At 37.9% G+C, this 17753-nt stretch overlaps 1 protein-coding gene across 2 annotated transcripts in view; it reads right to left on the reverse strand.

The window, feature by feature from the left end:
* Positions 1–6466, reverse strand: part of tmeff2a (transmembrane protein with EGF-like and two follistatin-like domains 2a) — a 65795-nt gene extending 59329 nt beyond the window's left edge. Inside the window, exon 1 of one of the 2 annotated variants that reach the window (XM_056755400.1) lies at positions 4901–6466. In XM_056755400.1, the coding sequence (XP_056611378.1) occupies positions 4901–5084 (184 nt within the window). In that variant the 5' untranslated portion in view covers positions 5085–6466. The remainder of the gene's footprint in view (positions 1–4900) is intronic. The other variant, XM_056755399.1, reaches the window with a different exon arrangement.
* Between the last annotated feature and the right edge of the window lie 11287 nt (positions 6467–17753).

A 17753-nucleotide genomic window follows, 5' to 3' on the forward strand; every position in this document is an offset into this window, starting at 1 on the left:
TAATTTCTTCATTAAGCCCCCTGAAAGGCCTTTAAATGCTTAAACAGATTTTTAAGTTAAAACACAACCCGGATCATTTTATTAGCTCTAAATAAGCTTTTGGAAGTCTGTTTAAAACAAGCTTCAGGACAACGACGAGATACCGTGAGAGGAATGGAATTTTGTTCTGCTCTCTTTAAAGTCTCTCTGGCAGGACAATATTTCAGTAGCTGTCTACATGGACAGATAAGATCTGTTTTTGCAATTCTTTTTGAACTTAGTATTTTCTGTAGTATCTATGAAGATCAACAAGAGTAAAAAAGCACTTTCTCAAAAATGTAATAAAAACTCCTCAAATCCATTCCCTGAAGTCACGGGACTATGATTAGAGACACCAAACAGGACATTACATCTTTCATCCTAAACAAAGTTTACTGTGCCACAAAAACATGTCAAAGCAAATTGTCCCATCCTGCATCTAATATAGACTTTCTGTATGTATGAAACCACAGACAACAAAATATGACACCCCGAATGACACAGGCCTCGATGATGCATGACTGATCACAATCATATTCAGAGGATTTTCTTTGGAGCTGTCACTAGCAAGGAAAATACTACATTTAACCTCCCAAGAAATAGCTTTTTATAGACATCAAAACAGGCTGTGACATTCTGAATTTAGCACACAATGTTAAAGGGGCCATATTGGGCGAATAGGTGTTTTTCTGTGTCTTTGGTGTGTTATATGTTTCCCATGCATGTATTAGACACGAAAAATTGTGGTAACAAAAGTGTGGTAACAAAAGATGCATTCTAACTAAAAGCGAATGCTCACCCAGACCTGTCTGAAACGCCTCGTGTAACCACACCCCCACAAGTCTACGTCAGTTCGTGGTATGAGTTAAATGAGAACGCCCAAATGTATACGCAAGTAAGGTGGGCGTACCTGTCAGTACAATTGCTATGGAACCTGATGTTCCAAATATGGTATAAGAGGCGTTCAATTTCCTTCACATGCTTGCAGTATTCAACCAATCACTACGCAGTGGTTAACTGGCCATAGCACATTTTGCTTTTTAGAGCGTTCAGACAGGCGGGGCAAAGTGGAGATACAAACAAACATGCATGGTAAAGTATGTGGAAAAGTTTTTGAACCTTATATCATGTGTACACATTGCATAACATCTAAAACAAAAGATAATATTAGTTTTAGCCCTGTCATATGACCCCTTTAAACATATTTTATTTGTATTAATAAATACATTTATATTACATTGTTTTCATTCAAATCACATTTTAACCACAAAACAACAAATAAATCAAACTATGAAGCATCAGATGGCATTCCCAGCAGCTTCTTACAGTCCATTCACTATGGACCAGATTTTAACACACCAGACATATGAAATGCATACTGTACATACAGTGTCTCCACGCATTTAACTGCAATTGGAAAAGTCTTTTTTTTTAAATGCAGTTCGCATGAAATGTGTCATTAATCGAATAAATATAAACATCAACATTCAAGAGAAAACGGCATTGTAACAAGTCATTAAAAATTTTTTTTTAAACTATAATGCAGATAAACTTTATAATGGCTATAACCTTGGTACCTGCTTTTGGAAATGGGTGTTTGGAGTAGCATAATTTGACTTGGACACTTTTGCATAAAAGCTATTTAGTGGTTAATGAATGGCAATTTAAAACAAATGAGATGTGAGTTATAGCTTTAGCTTTTCCATGACATGGTGAAGGGTGGATTTATGGATTCAATTTAGAGAATGTGCATACATCTTCATTGTTGTCACACAAATGCATATAAAGGACCATAAACTAAATTGATTAAACATTTCACTTGAAATATTATGATTAGACAACTATGCCCAGTTTATCGATATTGGAGCACTCAATCTAACAAAGGTAAGTGAAGGTGCTGCTGTTATGATATCTCCTGCTGCTTTTTCTTGCTCTTCTGTCTACAGTGAAATAGAAAGCTTGTTTGGCTCAAGCACCTGGTCTTGCAGTTTTCGCCATTCTCCCAGAGACCATCATAATTTTATCAAAACAAACAAGAAGAATGAGCCAACGTTACGTCCCACAAGGTGCCAGACGGGAGTGTATCGCGGGAGATACTGAATGTTCTTTCTGCCTTGCCAGCGAGGTGAATAATTGAAGGAAACAAGCTGGCAGACACACAAATATCGCAAAGGTGAAGTTTAGACACAGCTCCTAAGGCATCAGACCATTTTTCTGACCATTAAAGAGACATACAAACTTCAGGCATTGTTGTCGGCTGAAAATATTTTGAGCTTTAAGGAATATCAGAAAATGCCCTTAAAGAATTGGTTTGCTCCAAATAAAATGTTCTGTCAACAAACATCTGTTGTTTGAAACCCATATGACTTTCCCATGAAACAAAACATTTGAGACTGAAAGCCTCTGAATTTCTCATTTTGTCTACCACAGAGGAAAGACATGAATCTGGATCAACATAAAGGCATAAATGACAACTTTTATATTTTTAGGTCTGTTCTGACTTCTCTTTTCAAACATCTAGTGGGCTAAATAAATCTTTCTGTACTGATTTCAACCCAGCGTTGGGTCAAAGAGGGACGAACCCAACTGTTGGGTTATAAATTAACTGCAGAGTTGTTTCCATCCAAAATGCTAGACTGTTTTAACCAATTGTTGAGTCAATTATGAACATGTTTTGGTTTGATTTAATCCAACGATCGTGTAGTTATTTGACCCGATGCTGAGATTAAACTGAAAAAAATGGCTTCAAAAATGTCAAACTCACAAAAATCGTGAAAGGCGTATTAATCGTTTTTTATGCACTACTGGTTGTCTCATTAAATCCAGGAAGGTCTGCCGTGTATTCTCACCTTATAAGTTTGTGCTTGTCTTTATTGCATCTTATTACAAAACCCTTTACTGAGCCATGATCAGCCATCAATAAAAAAAAGCTTTCTTAGGGCCATATATCTACAGTATGAACAATACAAATAGATGCTTTCTTCCCTTACGTGGTGACTTATTTTTAAGCTAGTGTATTTCACGCCTACATAAAATTGACAAAAAGTACTTTCCAGCGCAGACAGCGATTACTACCAAGAACAGGGAAGATATTTTAGTGATTAAGCACTTACTTTGCAAAATTATTTACACTCCATGAGTATGTTGCCACAGTGCACATTAGACAGTTTGTTGACTGTACAGCTGGCTTGCATTTGTTTCTCTGGACACTACGCATGTGTTTAATGCACTATTCACTGGTAGTTAATTTCAGTCTTGTAAGTTTTATTCAATAAAAAGATTTTTCTCGTGTTTTTACTCCACAACAAAAGTTTTACATGCAAAAATGTATCTGCACTGATTTGAATGCTTTCAGAAATCGCAAAGCTCAGTTTGACAGATTTGCCATTAAAACATGTTTGAAAATAAACACTTGGCCACTTACATTTAACCTGTTTGATTCATGCAACTAGTCTTATGCTGCATGGTCTATACAAAGACTGTCTGATTGCATTTAATTTGTTTTACTAGGATAATTAATAATCTATTATCATTGTTTTTGTAAATCGTGGAAACACTGAAGTGGCCTAAAGGCATGTCTGTGGTATAATTTCCCACGTCTCACGCATGCCATTGCCATGAGTTGTATGCCAAAGTGCAAACGTTTTGGAACGACACCTAATTGCCCACGGTGAGCTGCTGATTGATAGTCAGGCGCCATGGCGAGAAACTGAGGAAAGATATGCCGCGAGTTCCGAGGGCGCGCATGATGATTATTTCACGTGCACCCGCAATCATCTGAACGGCGCTGCTGACAGCGAGACAATCCTAATCAAAACCCACTTCATATCCGAGGCTAAGACAGGATGTACCCTCACATTATTATAAAGGCATAATTCCCCAAATTGCTTTCAAAAACACATTGTTTCTTAAACGTTTATTCTTAAACAATGAAAGTTGACAGAGAACTTTAAATATTCGCAGCACGGAAAAATTTGATTATTTGCAGTTCGATTTACGGTGATTAAAAATTTTTACCATTACGAAACTACACATGGTTTGACCATAGCGTGGGTTTTGATTTATTTATAAAACAAAGTATACATTTGTTATACTATGATCTCATCACATAGACCATAACATATGCAGAAAAGCTATATGCGGATACAAAAGTAAATATGCCAAAAAACATGAATACAACTAATTTACTATAATAATAATAATAATAATTTTACTAACCATGCTCAGCATTAAAAAACGGGTTTTTAGGATGTATGTGCGATTGCTGTCTTTGTTTTTTTGTGTTTCAATTTTGGGAGATCTCAAGGAAAATGCATAAGATGTTTTAGAAAATGCATTAGTTACAGAGACAATGCACTTTAAAACGAAAATAAATGGGCACGATCAGCAACAGAGGCGTTTGAAGGTACTGAACTTGAAAAACAGGTAATGAATGCCTGGTAAATGTGTTATAATTTACTGTCAGTAAACACCGTTTCATCTGTGCGAACAAGAGCGCAAAAAAACAAGTCTCTATAAATGAGTGAAATAACAGTTAAATGCAGTAGGCGTAACAAAAGTTTTTTATATCTTTGTTACACTAAAAACATTATTCAATTACTGTGCATATTAATAAGGAAATAAATTATTTTCTCTAATGACTAATGGAGAACTCGTCTAATCATTTCAAAACAAAAATAGTCTTTAACATTTTTTAGCTGAAGTAATTTTTAGAAGCTTTGCATCGCATCACATATAATTTCCACACGTCTATAACTTCGCTGTGTTGCTATAATATAGACGAATAACCGCCCGTTTCCATTAGTTAGGTGAACGTGAAGTCTAGTCCTCTCAACGCAAGTAACAGACAGGACAGCAGCAGCGGACCACTTGAACATCTTACCCGAGCAATTCCATCCAGTTGGAGTCTGACAGTCGCTGAGAGAGGACGGGAAAGCGCCAAGTTGTTGCACCGGGAAAGTGGCGAGAAAGGACAAGACAGCAATCCATACCCAATGTCCCACTATCCGGCTCCACTGATGCGGATTTCGGGGCTCGTGTAGGGCCGCCGCCACCGAGACACCCATCTCAGTTTCCCCGATATAGTTCACAGACACACAACGGCAGCCCTGGTCCTAATGTGATTAACTTGGACGGTAAACTCAGGAGCCAAGAGAGGGACATTTTCCGACGACAGAAGTGTGCCCCATGAAGCGGGTGTTTCTGGATGACCGGAGGATCCGCCCGAAGCGAGAGGGTGCAGATGCGGAATGAGAGAGGTCTGGATGCTGAAGTGGTGAAGGCGATGGCAGGGGTGGAGATGGTATCGGGAAGGAAGTGTGCCGGGTGATCGGTAAGCAAAATGTTCAAAGGCGAAAACAAAAAGCAAACTAAAAAAGACGCTAGAGGTGGTTTGGAGGAACAGAAATATAGGGGGAAAAGGCATATATCCCATTCGAGTGACGCGCCGAAGTTATAACATCCACGGAGGAAGCAACGTGCGGTCAGATAGACTGACTGTCCTCGATCCGTGCGCTCGCGAAGCGCTGTGAGTTTGTCAGAGACTCGCGGAGCTCCATTCATTCGTACCTGTTTACCACAATAACTCGCTGGAGGCGAGCGGCAGGTTTCCAGACCGCTTCGGATCACATGTCTGAGAGAAACGGGAGGGGCGGAGCGCTATCGCGGCTCTGATTGGTCGACAGGGATGCAGGAGTGTCAGGACCGGAGCGATGGTCCAGCATATCGACGGTATGTGTAGTGTACCCTGTAGTCTAGTCTACTTTAACAGGACTCCGATTTGCAAATGTGTGGGCGAAGCGCCATGCCGAGAAAGTCTTCCCAGTAATTGAGCGCTGTTCTGGGCACGATGGCAGCAGAAATCGATGCGAAACTGGTAATTGCAGCGCTGTGAAATGATCCCCGTGCTCTAAACAAAAGACTGCATGAGATGAGTCAACAGAGAGCTAAGGAGTTAGGAACAGAACTCGCGGATGTACACGGCTGTGTAGCCTACATAAATATGCATCGACACTAATGGATACGGGTCGCAAACTGTGCAATGGAGAAAAGCTTTTAACATCGTCTCGGAAAAGGCGCACGCGGACACAACACTGATTCCGCCCGCAAGCACTTGATCAACAGCATGTTAGAGAAGTAAACAAAGTGGAGTTATGTTTCAGATAGAACAAGGAAGACAAAGCAAGATTGGCCAGAATAACAGGGGCACCAATTTACTCCACATCTTAAATAAATGTACAGTATTAAACTCAAATTTAAACCAAGTGATATTTCTTCTAAAGAAAGACAGTTCAGGGATGGTTTTTAGTAAATGATTTCAGATATTTTCCAATTCCCATTTAAACCTAGAATGTAAAGATATATATCTAATAAGAAAAACTGAAAACAAAGTATTCAGTGGTCGTGAAAAACGTATGTAAAATGTGTGTAATGTGGCTACTCTTTTAAGTTTAATTATAAGGAAAACTAATTTAAACATTTCAGTCTGACAAAACATCAGAAACAAAATATGAACAAATACGTTTTATAAGTTAGGCTGTATGACATTATGCATGATTATTTTCTGTATTATGTCGGTATCACAAACCTGCCAGTGATCATTCTGGCTTGTGAAAGGACCAAACTTGCCTGTTTCCCATATCTGACAATATGAGTGATAAGACAAGATCCAGAAATGTTTACACTATAATCTCCTTGCTCTAAAGCAAAAGCTGACTGTTCAACCAAAAACCATCAAGTTGTTGCAAATCCATTTACAGTATATGTGGAGTATAAGATAAATAAGCACAAATATGTGTAGTATAACCACGGTGACATAAAGATTATTGAACTTTAGATTGTGAGTGAATTATGACTACTGTAAACTAGATTTGTGCCTCACACAGATCTATTAAATGTTTTCAGCAGATCTATAACAGCACACAAATCATAGTAACTACTTTTCTGGTATACTCTGACTGTGTGTTTTGTTCTTTTTAAGCTTGACAGGAATCACCCTCTCCATCCACTTGAAGCTGTAAAAACGTTGTGAACGTCATAAGGATTTGGAATGATATTAAGGTGCATAAATAATGACAGAATTTAAAGCGAACTGTTCCTTCAAACAAAAGCTACACTTGGTCCATTCAAAACAGAGATTTCTCACCCACTAGCCTTTAAGAAGATTAAGACGCTGGGCTATTTAGGAACACACATAATTTTATTTTGAAGGCCGTTTGAGAGGAACGCAAAATGATATCAGGATGCTGAAATGACTCATTTATCACATTAACATCAGCTTACAAAACTAATGAAAGTCACTTTTTCCCAGTTTTTAAATGTTGCTTGTTTAAGTCATGGTCACTATATAAAAATAATTTAAGTAAGTATATTTTATATAGTGGCATTTTCCACACTTAAGGTCTCTTAACAATATAGGCTCTTGGGTATGTGTTGTTTAAGTGTGTGGCATGCAACTCTCTCCGAGATAAAAAAAAACTACGTTTTCACACAACTCGCTACATCATACTGACTGTTTACAGAACTGAAGACATTGAATTAACAAAATGTTTTAATACTGTACGTTCATATCTTATTCATAAGTAATTGTACTTACTACTTTGTGTAAAAAGCATTCAGAAAAACATCAGAAACCTGTGAAAATAAGCACCTCTGGGCATGTCCCGAAGAAACATTACAATTTACTCTCTAGCGTTCATTTTTCTTCAACCTTATCATTCCCACACTTCTCCTGACGTCTGGCTCCATACCAGCTCAGTGTTATTGCCACGGTTCAGAGCTTCTCTAGAGAGCAGCTGGCTCTGGGCTATCACCGCCAGACACTCCTGACAGATAAACAACACACCCTTGCCATAGGATTTCTGTAGTTTTCTCACTCTATAGTATCACATGATGGATCTGACCTTGTAATTAAGACTGTGGAGCATAAATTAATCATTACATGACTTTGTGATAGATGTGAAAAGGTTTGACTTTTAACTGACTTTTATGAGTTTTGATGTATGCAAACCGATGCCAGTTTTACAGTAAACAAGTTTAGTGCAGTTTGGAATGAGCTGACACCAATTGATCAAATTATTATATTTTATTGGTTGGAAAAAAGATGTGTGAGCCAAACATGCAGGATAGAAAACTGCAGAGCCATATGAAACTGAAAACCGCTTTTGAAAAAGACATGTTGGCCATGCACCCAAAGCTGATTTTTGTTATAGTGAAAATGTATAAGATTAATTAACTCCTCAATATTTTCAATGTAAAATAAACTCTGCAGTGTGGGTTTTATTTATACTCATTAAATATTAATGGGGCATATGCACACTGAACAATGATGTATTTCTGCGAAAATCTCAGCCAGCTCTGTTACATCCGGCACACGTCCATATGCCATTTTTACTCGGCCGCTTCAAGATGCAAATATGATTACAGTCAACAACGTAAATCAAATTATCCAAACACTACGTCTTACATCGACAACTAAAAAGGAGACTTCAGGCTATCTGTTTCCAACCACATCCACAAATGTTAAAAAAAGCTGAGAATTTTTTTTGCACTTGCTAGCGCTATGATCACAGAGATACATCAATGCAAAGCTCTAGTGCTGTCGGTTTGCTGAATTTCAATCGTTTTCTCACAAAACACATCGTTATCACTCTTTGAGAGCAGACGTGGCTTACCTGGCTAGATTTTAGCAGAAGTACGTCATCCACCACCACTGTATTTTTGTACTTTAACCTTTACAGAGCCAATTTTTTAAGAGCTATTCTTTGCCAATTTTACTACATTTTGCAGTTTGCAGGGAAAACTGTATAAATGTGTCATTATTTCCATCTATTACTATCTTACTGTATGTTTAGTATATGCAAGGTGGATAACAAGTTACGCCACTAATGAGAAGCTGCACATCTGTACTGAAAGCTGTGTGCGATATCCAGCAACAGTGAACAACAACATCTGGGCAGCCCTGTTTTATGAGGGAATGTGATAAAAAGCTGTTCAGCTTGTGCGCAGGAGTTTAACTGTGAAAGCAAATCAATTGATTTATAAATATGTCTAAATTACTATATAATTTTCTTAGCTTGCATCTAGATTATGGATTGAACGCCTGTGGCAGAAATAAGCAATTTACAATGTTCCTTTCCAGAGCTTCTGTTGCATGTATTGTTATTGAGAAATAATTCGTAATATCACACTTAAGACAAGTTTGGTATAAAACTATTAATTTAAGACGTTACCTTTTATAAAGTGATTCAGAACTGTAAATTCTTAAATGATGTCATGCAATACAGATCAATATCCATAATTTATTCATATGATGTCTACAAAGTCCCCCAACAGCTTGCAGATAAACAGAAGAGCTCCACAGCAGGACTATCTGAGCACCAATGGAACGTTAGGCAGCGTTTTAAAACACCCGGATCATTAAGGGGTCCCATGCTGCTTTAGGATTCAAACACCACACACTCCCTCCAGAGATGTGACCTTCTCACTGGTCCCCAGGCAGCCTTCCTCATTACCCTGCTCACCATACTCTTCCAGTGCAATGCTGGAGCAGACTTACATATAATGAAACCCTGAGATTCCAGTTGCCATGTCAACTCTCCCAGTATGTGCCACAGGGGATTTTCCAGTCTTGGTGAGATGTGACGTGCTAGATGTAATGTAAATGATTCCCATACTGTGTGGAATGGGGACAGTTGCTAATAATGCAGGAACCGTAGGGTATGGTTTCTGGGCATAGTTCACCCAAAAATGACAATTCTGTCATCATTTACTCAGCCGATAAAGTTGTTTCAAACCTGTATACATTTGATTGTTCCACAGAACACGAAAGATATTTGTAAGAATGTTTGTAACCGAACAGATCTGGTGCACATTGACTTCCATAATGGGAAACTTTATAATCACAGTTGTTCAAATGCAAGCAAAAGTCAATTGCTTAATTCATTTTAGAGAGTATTTTGACGAATGATGTAATGTATTTGGAAGTTTTGCCTGAAGCTAATCATTGATAAGATACAAATGTATCAACTGATTGGTCGAAGTCAATATGTAATATTCTTTGATATAATAGTATGATATTAGTTTTTATCAGATCAGTCTTACCTTAACACCAAAGATGTAGTTGACTAATTTAGATTATAGTAGAGAAAAATTTAGATTATGAATCATATTTAATCAGAAAAGTGCATCAATGAATTGTGTCAAATTATTAATGAGTTTGACCCAACATCCTCTACTCACCCCTCAAACCAACATATTACAAAAAATATAAGGTTCAACATACATCATTGACTTACAGTTGTCACGGGCGAGTCTTGCCAATCAGCTTTCGGGGTTGCTTACTGCCACTTCAGAGTCTTATCGACAGTAGTAAAAAAAATAACAGCACCTCTGGCTGGCTGCCACTTCCAGCGATCGGCCAGAAGTCCTGAAGGCCTGCTGTGCACAGAAAGACAGAAAAGGTGCCTGCCTATTAACACAGGATGGGAGATGACAAAGTGAACAAAGCACAAACATGTGAGCCAATGATATATGTTTATACTGTATATAAGCATTTATAAAGGAAAGTTGTTGTATATATCGTTGATATTAATATTTTTCATGATAATATTTATCTATCAAAACAAACTGGCTGCTCTGTCTAAAGACAAACAAAGCGTATTACCTTTGCGATTTGAAAACTCAATGATAATTAATCATTATTTGTAATAAATGCCTCAATATTCAGCCATCACAATCAGTTATACACAAACAACACATAAATTAAAGCTGCCCATAACTAAGACAGAGAAACAAATGTTATATGTCTATTTTAAACAGTTTATAAAAGCTACAGTAATTGTTGGCAGAAAAAAAGGTGACTCTCCAGTTTTGAACATTAAAATGAATTGTTAATGTTACAAAATGCATCTTGAAAATAACTCTTGGATGAAAGCTAACATTTTTAAGCTGGACTGGATAACGCACATACTAGAAGAGACTATAAGAGCAAAGGTGTGAAGGACAAAAGACTCCCATATTGAAAGGGCATTGTCATTTAATATTAACTTTCTAAAGACTTTATGAGGATCATATGAGACCACGAAGGGCAGATTATCAAGAAGTGAAGAGAAATACCGATTAAAAGACTTGATTTGATTTCAAAATGAAAATGATATTAGCTTAATTTTAACCACAACCCTAATCTTCACATTCTTCCCGAACTTAAATGGGTTATCTACCTTACAGAGGGTGATGGTTTAATATTTGACGGATTATAGAATATTATTATAGTATAGAACGTACCATGAATATATAGTATTGTGACTTAGATTTTGCACTAAAAACATTATGGTTAAAAAATACAATTAAAAGATCTCAAAATACCGGGTTCATTTTCTCAGTAATCCTGATGAGCAAATGAGTTCTTGGTTGCAGGGGCTAGGAATGGGGCAGGCAAGGCAGGCAATTGCCTGGGGCCCTGCTTTTGATGGAGGCCCTAAGGGCTGACCATTGAAACAGTCAGAAATTGTAATCTTAATAAAACGCTCAACCCCTTTGCTGGGCCCTCTCTCCAGCTACGTGTGGTATGATATCCGCAAAACACACAACAGTGCCAGACAACAGTTCAGCCTCGTCTTTATTTAGCGCACTCTTCAATCCACGGCCTCGCAGTGTTGAGTGAACTTTAGAAAAAGAGAATAAAGTGTGTGTATTTACTATTTGCTATGATATCTTCAAATCTGCAGTTCCTTTTTATACATGCAGTTCACATAATGTGACGCCCGCTGGGGCGATATGATACAGTTTCCCATCTACAATAAAGTTTTCACTCTCTCAAGTTTTCATCTCAATAACACACAATACAGTTGTTTACCACTGAATAAAGTGCTTCACATCCATGAAGGCGTACTTTAGAAAACGTTCCTGGTTCTATTTTAATGCAGATTTAAAACATTTTGTTCTGTATGTGGCATATATGTGGCACTGAAGTGGCAGACAGCACTCATATAAAGTTCTTACAGAGTCGATTGGAAAGAAAGAAAAATATTCCTTACTGATGAATAATGACCCAGCAGCAGATTGTGACATTTATTAGATCTATTTATGCTTGGGTTGTCCATTTGAATAATAAAGTTTGTTCAATTTAACGTGAAGGGGATGATACAGATACATTTATACACACTTAATGTGGGTTCACCTCTGCTTGGAAGGTCTTGCTTTATGCTGCGAAAAGGTGGGAGGTCCTGTGCCACAGAGATAAAAGAAATCGACTTTGATCTCATGGAGGACTCTGGATTCTTTATATTGTTTCTTGAAAGATTTCAATAACAAATCTAATTCTAACAGATCTAATAATCTACATAAAGATGGCCTAGGCTATAAGAAGATTGCCAAGACCTTGAAACTGAGCTGCAGCACAGTGGCCAGGACCATACAGCAGTTTAACAGGACAGGTTCCACTCAGAAGAGGCCTAGCCATGGTCGACCAAAGAAGTTGAGCGTACGTGCTTAGCGTCATACCTAGAGGTTGTCTTTAGGCAATAGACGTATGAGCGCAAGTCAAGTGTGTCTTGCCTACAGTCAAACATGGTGGTGGGAGTGTCATGGTCTGGGGCTGCTTTAGTTCATTGAGGGAACCATGAGTGCCAACATGTACTGTGACATACAGAAGCAGAGCATGATCCCCTCCCTTCGGAGACTGGGATGTAGAGCAGTATTCCAACATGACAACAACCCCAAACAGACCTCCAAGATGACCACTAACTTGCTAAAGAAGCTGATGGTAAGGGTGAAAACCCAAACCCTATTGAGCATCTGTGGGACAGCCTCAAACGGAAGGCGGAGGAGCGCAAGGTCTCTAACATCCACCAGCTCCGTGATGTCGTCATGGAGGAGAGGAATAGGACTCCAGCCGGAACCTGTTAAGCTTTAAGGCAGTGATGGAAAATAATGGTGGCCACACAAAATATTGACACTTTGGGCCGAGTTTGGACATTTTCACTTAGGGGTGTACTCACTTTTCATGCCACCGGTTTAGACATGAATGGCTGTATGTTGAGTTAGTTTTAGTGGTAAGTAAAGTAACACCGTTATACAAGCTGTACACTCACAACTTTACACTGTAGCAAATTGTTATTTGTTCAGTGTTGTCACATGAAAAGATAAAATAAAATATTTACTAAATGTAAGTGGTGTACGCACTTCTGTGAGATACTGGATATACATATTAGGATTTAAATTTATTTAGCTCATATTTTGTTCCAATTCTTCCCTGTTGTTTCAAAATAATAAGGGTTTGTTTATTTATAATGCACTTTGAATTCTCTGTTGGTGAACTGATTGAAAACTAAATTTTATTTGCTATACACCGAGTAGTAAGGCTATAACCTTCAGCAAGCGTAACTAATCCACAGTGTGGGAACACCACAGTACAGTGTTCATTTGGAAAGCTGAGTGACATGTTTCTGATACTTTTTAAAAGCTGCCTAAAGAAATGTCATGCTTTCTGCTTGTGAAATCCAACTCCTCCTCCACCCTTTTCTGGCTAAGCTGCGATGAAAAATATTGATTCACCATGGGGACACACAAGAGCCTTATCTGCCCAACCTTTCTGTTCCACAGGCTTTACCCATCCACCCCTGCACAGCTTGTGGGTTTCTTCACCCTTTTCTGCCCCTCCTGGAAATTAAAGGAACTGCAAGAGTGAACATTAGGAACATTAGAAACTTTTCTCTGCTGACTGGTTTGAAAACATTTAACTGATGTTTAATAATGTTTAATTAATTTATAATTTAATTCAGTTAATACAAAGCAGTTAATTACAGTTTCATAAGGAGCTCCCTTTTATGAAACATTGTTTATTGTTGTAAAAACATTGAAGGGACAAATAGAATCTAATGTCATATTAACATACAAATATGCATATTCTGTAAAAAAGAAAGTGTAAATTTCACACTAATATATTTTGCTTGATCCTCCCACTCGATCCAAACCATATTTTCTACATTGAAGGGGTGACATGACACGGCTAAAACAATATTATGGTTTGTTTTAGATGTAATGCAATGTGTATTCACGATTTAAGGATAAAAAATGCTGTATTTTCCACATACCGTGCATGTTTGTATCTCCTCTTTTCCCCGGCCTCTCTGAAACATGTGGATTTTTTACAAAGCTCATTGCTGTGAAAAGCGAGGTGTGCTATGATTGACCAGTTAGCCAGTGTGTAGCGTCTGTTCGAATCCTGCAAGCGTGTGACAGAAATGTAATGCCTCTTAGCATATTTGGAACATCAGGTTCCAAAGCAATTGTACAGTGACTGGTACGCCCACCTTACTTGCGTATACATTTGGGCAGTCTTAGTCAACTCATACCACGAACTGACGTCGATTTGCGGGGGTGTGGTAACAAAAGGCGTTTCAGGCAGGTCTGCGTGAGCATTCGTTTACATATAGAATGCATATTTTGTTCCAACTCTTAAATTTTTGCAATTTTACATGTCTAATACATACATGGGCAACTTATAACACACCAAAGACACAGAAAAACTGGTATTCGCGCCCCTTTAACATTAGAAATATATTCAAAAGGTGCTATTTTTTTAAATAAAGCTTAGGGATTGCTATATGTATTGATATCAGGGCTAAACAGTGTTTATTTATTTCATATGCCTAAACCAGCACACATCTCAAAGTAATCACAAAGCATTTCAATAGCTTTATGTGAACAGATGCAAAGCCATTTGACTTCAGTCAACTCAGTTCTATTATTAAAGGCCTGGTGTAAAAACAGCAGTTAAAATGTCATACTCCAAATAGGTATTGTGGATTGTGCAATAAACGACAGGCATTTCACTAGAACAATCAAAGACTGCCAACCACGATCAACCGAGCAATATGAAGACCACTAAACTGAGTTTAACAGGGCCGTAGCAACAATTTATCGCGCTCACCCGAAAGAGCAATGAAAACCAGGGGACTTGATTGTCATATAGCCTACTGTATCTATTTGCTCTAAAAAGCATTTCAGTAAAGAAAAAAAAAGGAAAATACACTTAGGCATGGATAGAAAAAAGAACACCCCAATATACTTGTTTTAATGTCATTTCTATGCTTTTTTCAGGTAAAAGGGTGTTTCTCTAAAACACTGAGATAGTCTGACCTAGTTAGTCACACCTACCACTTAAATTCTGTCATGTCCCTTGAAATGTCTGACTTTTTCTATAAGTAGTTATTGTCAAAGTGTCATAGCTGAACTTTTAGATGACTACCTTTCAAACAAATTTAGCTTTATTAAAAAGAAATATAAAGATCATGATTTGAACCAAGGCCACTTTACACGCTAAACAAAACCTTTACCACAAACACATTTTATTTGAAGCATAACTAAGTTGTAGATTGTGTATTTTTCAAATCTCTTAGGGCATACAGCATGCCAGGACTGCCACTTGTGCCACTCAAACAAACAGATGCCCAGTGCCCCTGCATGTGCCCACGGAGACTACCTTCTTCTTTCATCTTTCTTTATTACCAAGCTCTTTCATTTTTGGAATTTTAGCAGGAATTCAAATTAGCTTTGTGTCAAATACCAAACCCCTGGTGTGAAAGGTCCACTAAAGCTCTTTGTGTGGATTCAATCAAATGTTGGACACAGACCCATGCAGGCAAGTTTCTTCATGTTCCTCTACATCGCCCGTCTTGAAATGCAGCAGTGCAGTCTATCTCTAACTCGCACACTCACTAGTAATTAAACACCTCAGTGAACAGATTAAGAGTTTCCCCATTTGGAAATTTCATTACCATTGCTGTAATTGGATTCCAAATTTAATTAGCACTCCTCTGCGAAACAGCAGGTGATGTTGAGGCGGCAGTCGAACGCTGTCCAAGTACAGAGAGGTCACTGGAAGTTGGGGTACAGTCATCACAGTGAACAATGGACGTTTCGGCAGAATTTACCTGTTGTTCCATACGCAAGCTAATTGTGTAATAGATCTCATTGGCTATTACTGTGCATCACTAAACAGCTGAAATCCATCCAACTTAAAACTTAATCTTTGTCTTAGACTCATTTTTAACAGTGACTCATGTTTGTCTTCAAATTTCAAACTGCCAGTTCTGATGACTTAGCCAAGTTGTTTTATGATAGCTGGGAAAAGCGATATGTTATCATAGCAATTCATCTCAATGCCAGCTGCTGGGCTGTTGCAGGCTCCCCTGGATGTTTACGTTTACATTTCTGCTTTATCCAAAACTAACAGTGCATTCAATCTTTATTTGACCATGGACCACAACAGCAGTAATAAGTAGAATGGGGATATTTGTGGCAGTCAAAAATACTGTATACTGTATTGGTCAAAATGATCGATTTTCCTTAAATGGCAAAGTCATTAGAAAACTGAGGAAAGATCATGTTCCATAAAGGTATTTTGTAAATTTCCTACAATAAACATATCAAAACCTTATTTCTGTGAGTTGATGGCCAGAAAATGCTTACAAACGTACATTTACGCATTTTATCCAAAGTGACATACATTGCATTTTCCTATACATTTATACATAGGTATATACATTTATAGATAGGTATATGCAATCCCGTGAGCCGAACCCACAACCTTGCATTATTAACGCAATGCTCTTACCATTGATCTACAGGAAAGCTTAACTTGCTGCTGCCGCTCTTTGGGAATTACCCACACAGGTTTGGCATTTGGCAAGGTTAGAACTTCTGCTTTCAGGTTCATGTACTCTCCAGCAGCATTTAAACAAACCTGTTTCTTCGTAGCAGCGGCCTGCCACAGCTCCTCTGATAGAAAACTTTATAGGTGATTTTCTCAATATTTGGATTATTTGGCACCCTCAGATCATACATCACTGGAAAGCTTATTTATTCAGATCTTAGAATATATATAAATCTCAATTTGAAATATTGACCCATAAAACTGGTTTTGCCAGGGTCACATATGTCTTATCAGTATGTGTTGCCCAGGAATGGATCCCACAACCTTTACGCTGCTGAAACAAAGTTCAAACACTGCCATCTTTGCACATGGACACTTTTTCAACTAATGACCATAGCAGAAATTTATCCTAGAGATATTTTAAATTATATGTAATTCATATGCGGATTGCACAAAAATCATCTTATCAGAATACATAGATTGTTGCGCGTAGGAATTATATTGATAATTCACGCAAATGTAAACATTCTACCATCATTTACTCACCCTCTTGTCATTTCAAACCTGTATGAATTTCTTTCCTTTGCAAAACACAAAAGAAGATATTTTGAAGAACGTTGGTAACCAAACAACAGCGTTACCCGTTCACCAATGGGTTCCTTGTCATTTTCCCCATGAAGTCTAAAGGAGATGATTCCACTGAAGTGTGTTCCTTTGAAAAAGAGATGACTTTTCTTCCAGCATTCTATTTATTATTGCTAAGTGTCAGGAGTAATTTACAAAGCCCCTTTGTTAAACCATACATTGGTGATGGCTTTCTGTGATCAAGGTTATAAATGAAATCTAAAACCTATGGGGAAACGTTGTCAAAGTAAATCCAGTGCATATTGTGGCAGGATGACAAAGATAAAAGAAGGATCATGTGGCTGTGACTGGTATAAACCTTAATTGCAGACATCAAGGGATCTGGAATTCATTTAAGAGGAAAACAGAAAACCGTAGGAAGAAATCTCATGGGTGTATTATGTTAGAGGTCAAGATCCTCAGAGAGCGCAATAATTAATTATCATTCGTCAAC

The sequence above is a fragment of the Triplophysa dalaica genome, chromosome 8, assembly GCF_015846415.1.
Source record: "Triplophysa dalaica isolate WHDGS20190420 chromosome 8, ASM1584641v1, whole genome shotgun sequence".
Taxonomy (NCBI): Eukaryota; Metazoa; Chordata; class Actinopteri; order Cypriniformes; family Nemacheilidae; genus Triplophysa; species Triplophysa dalaica.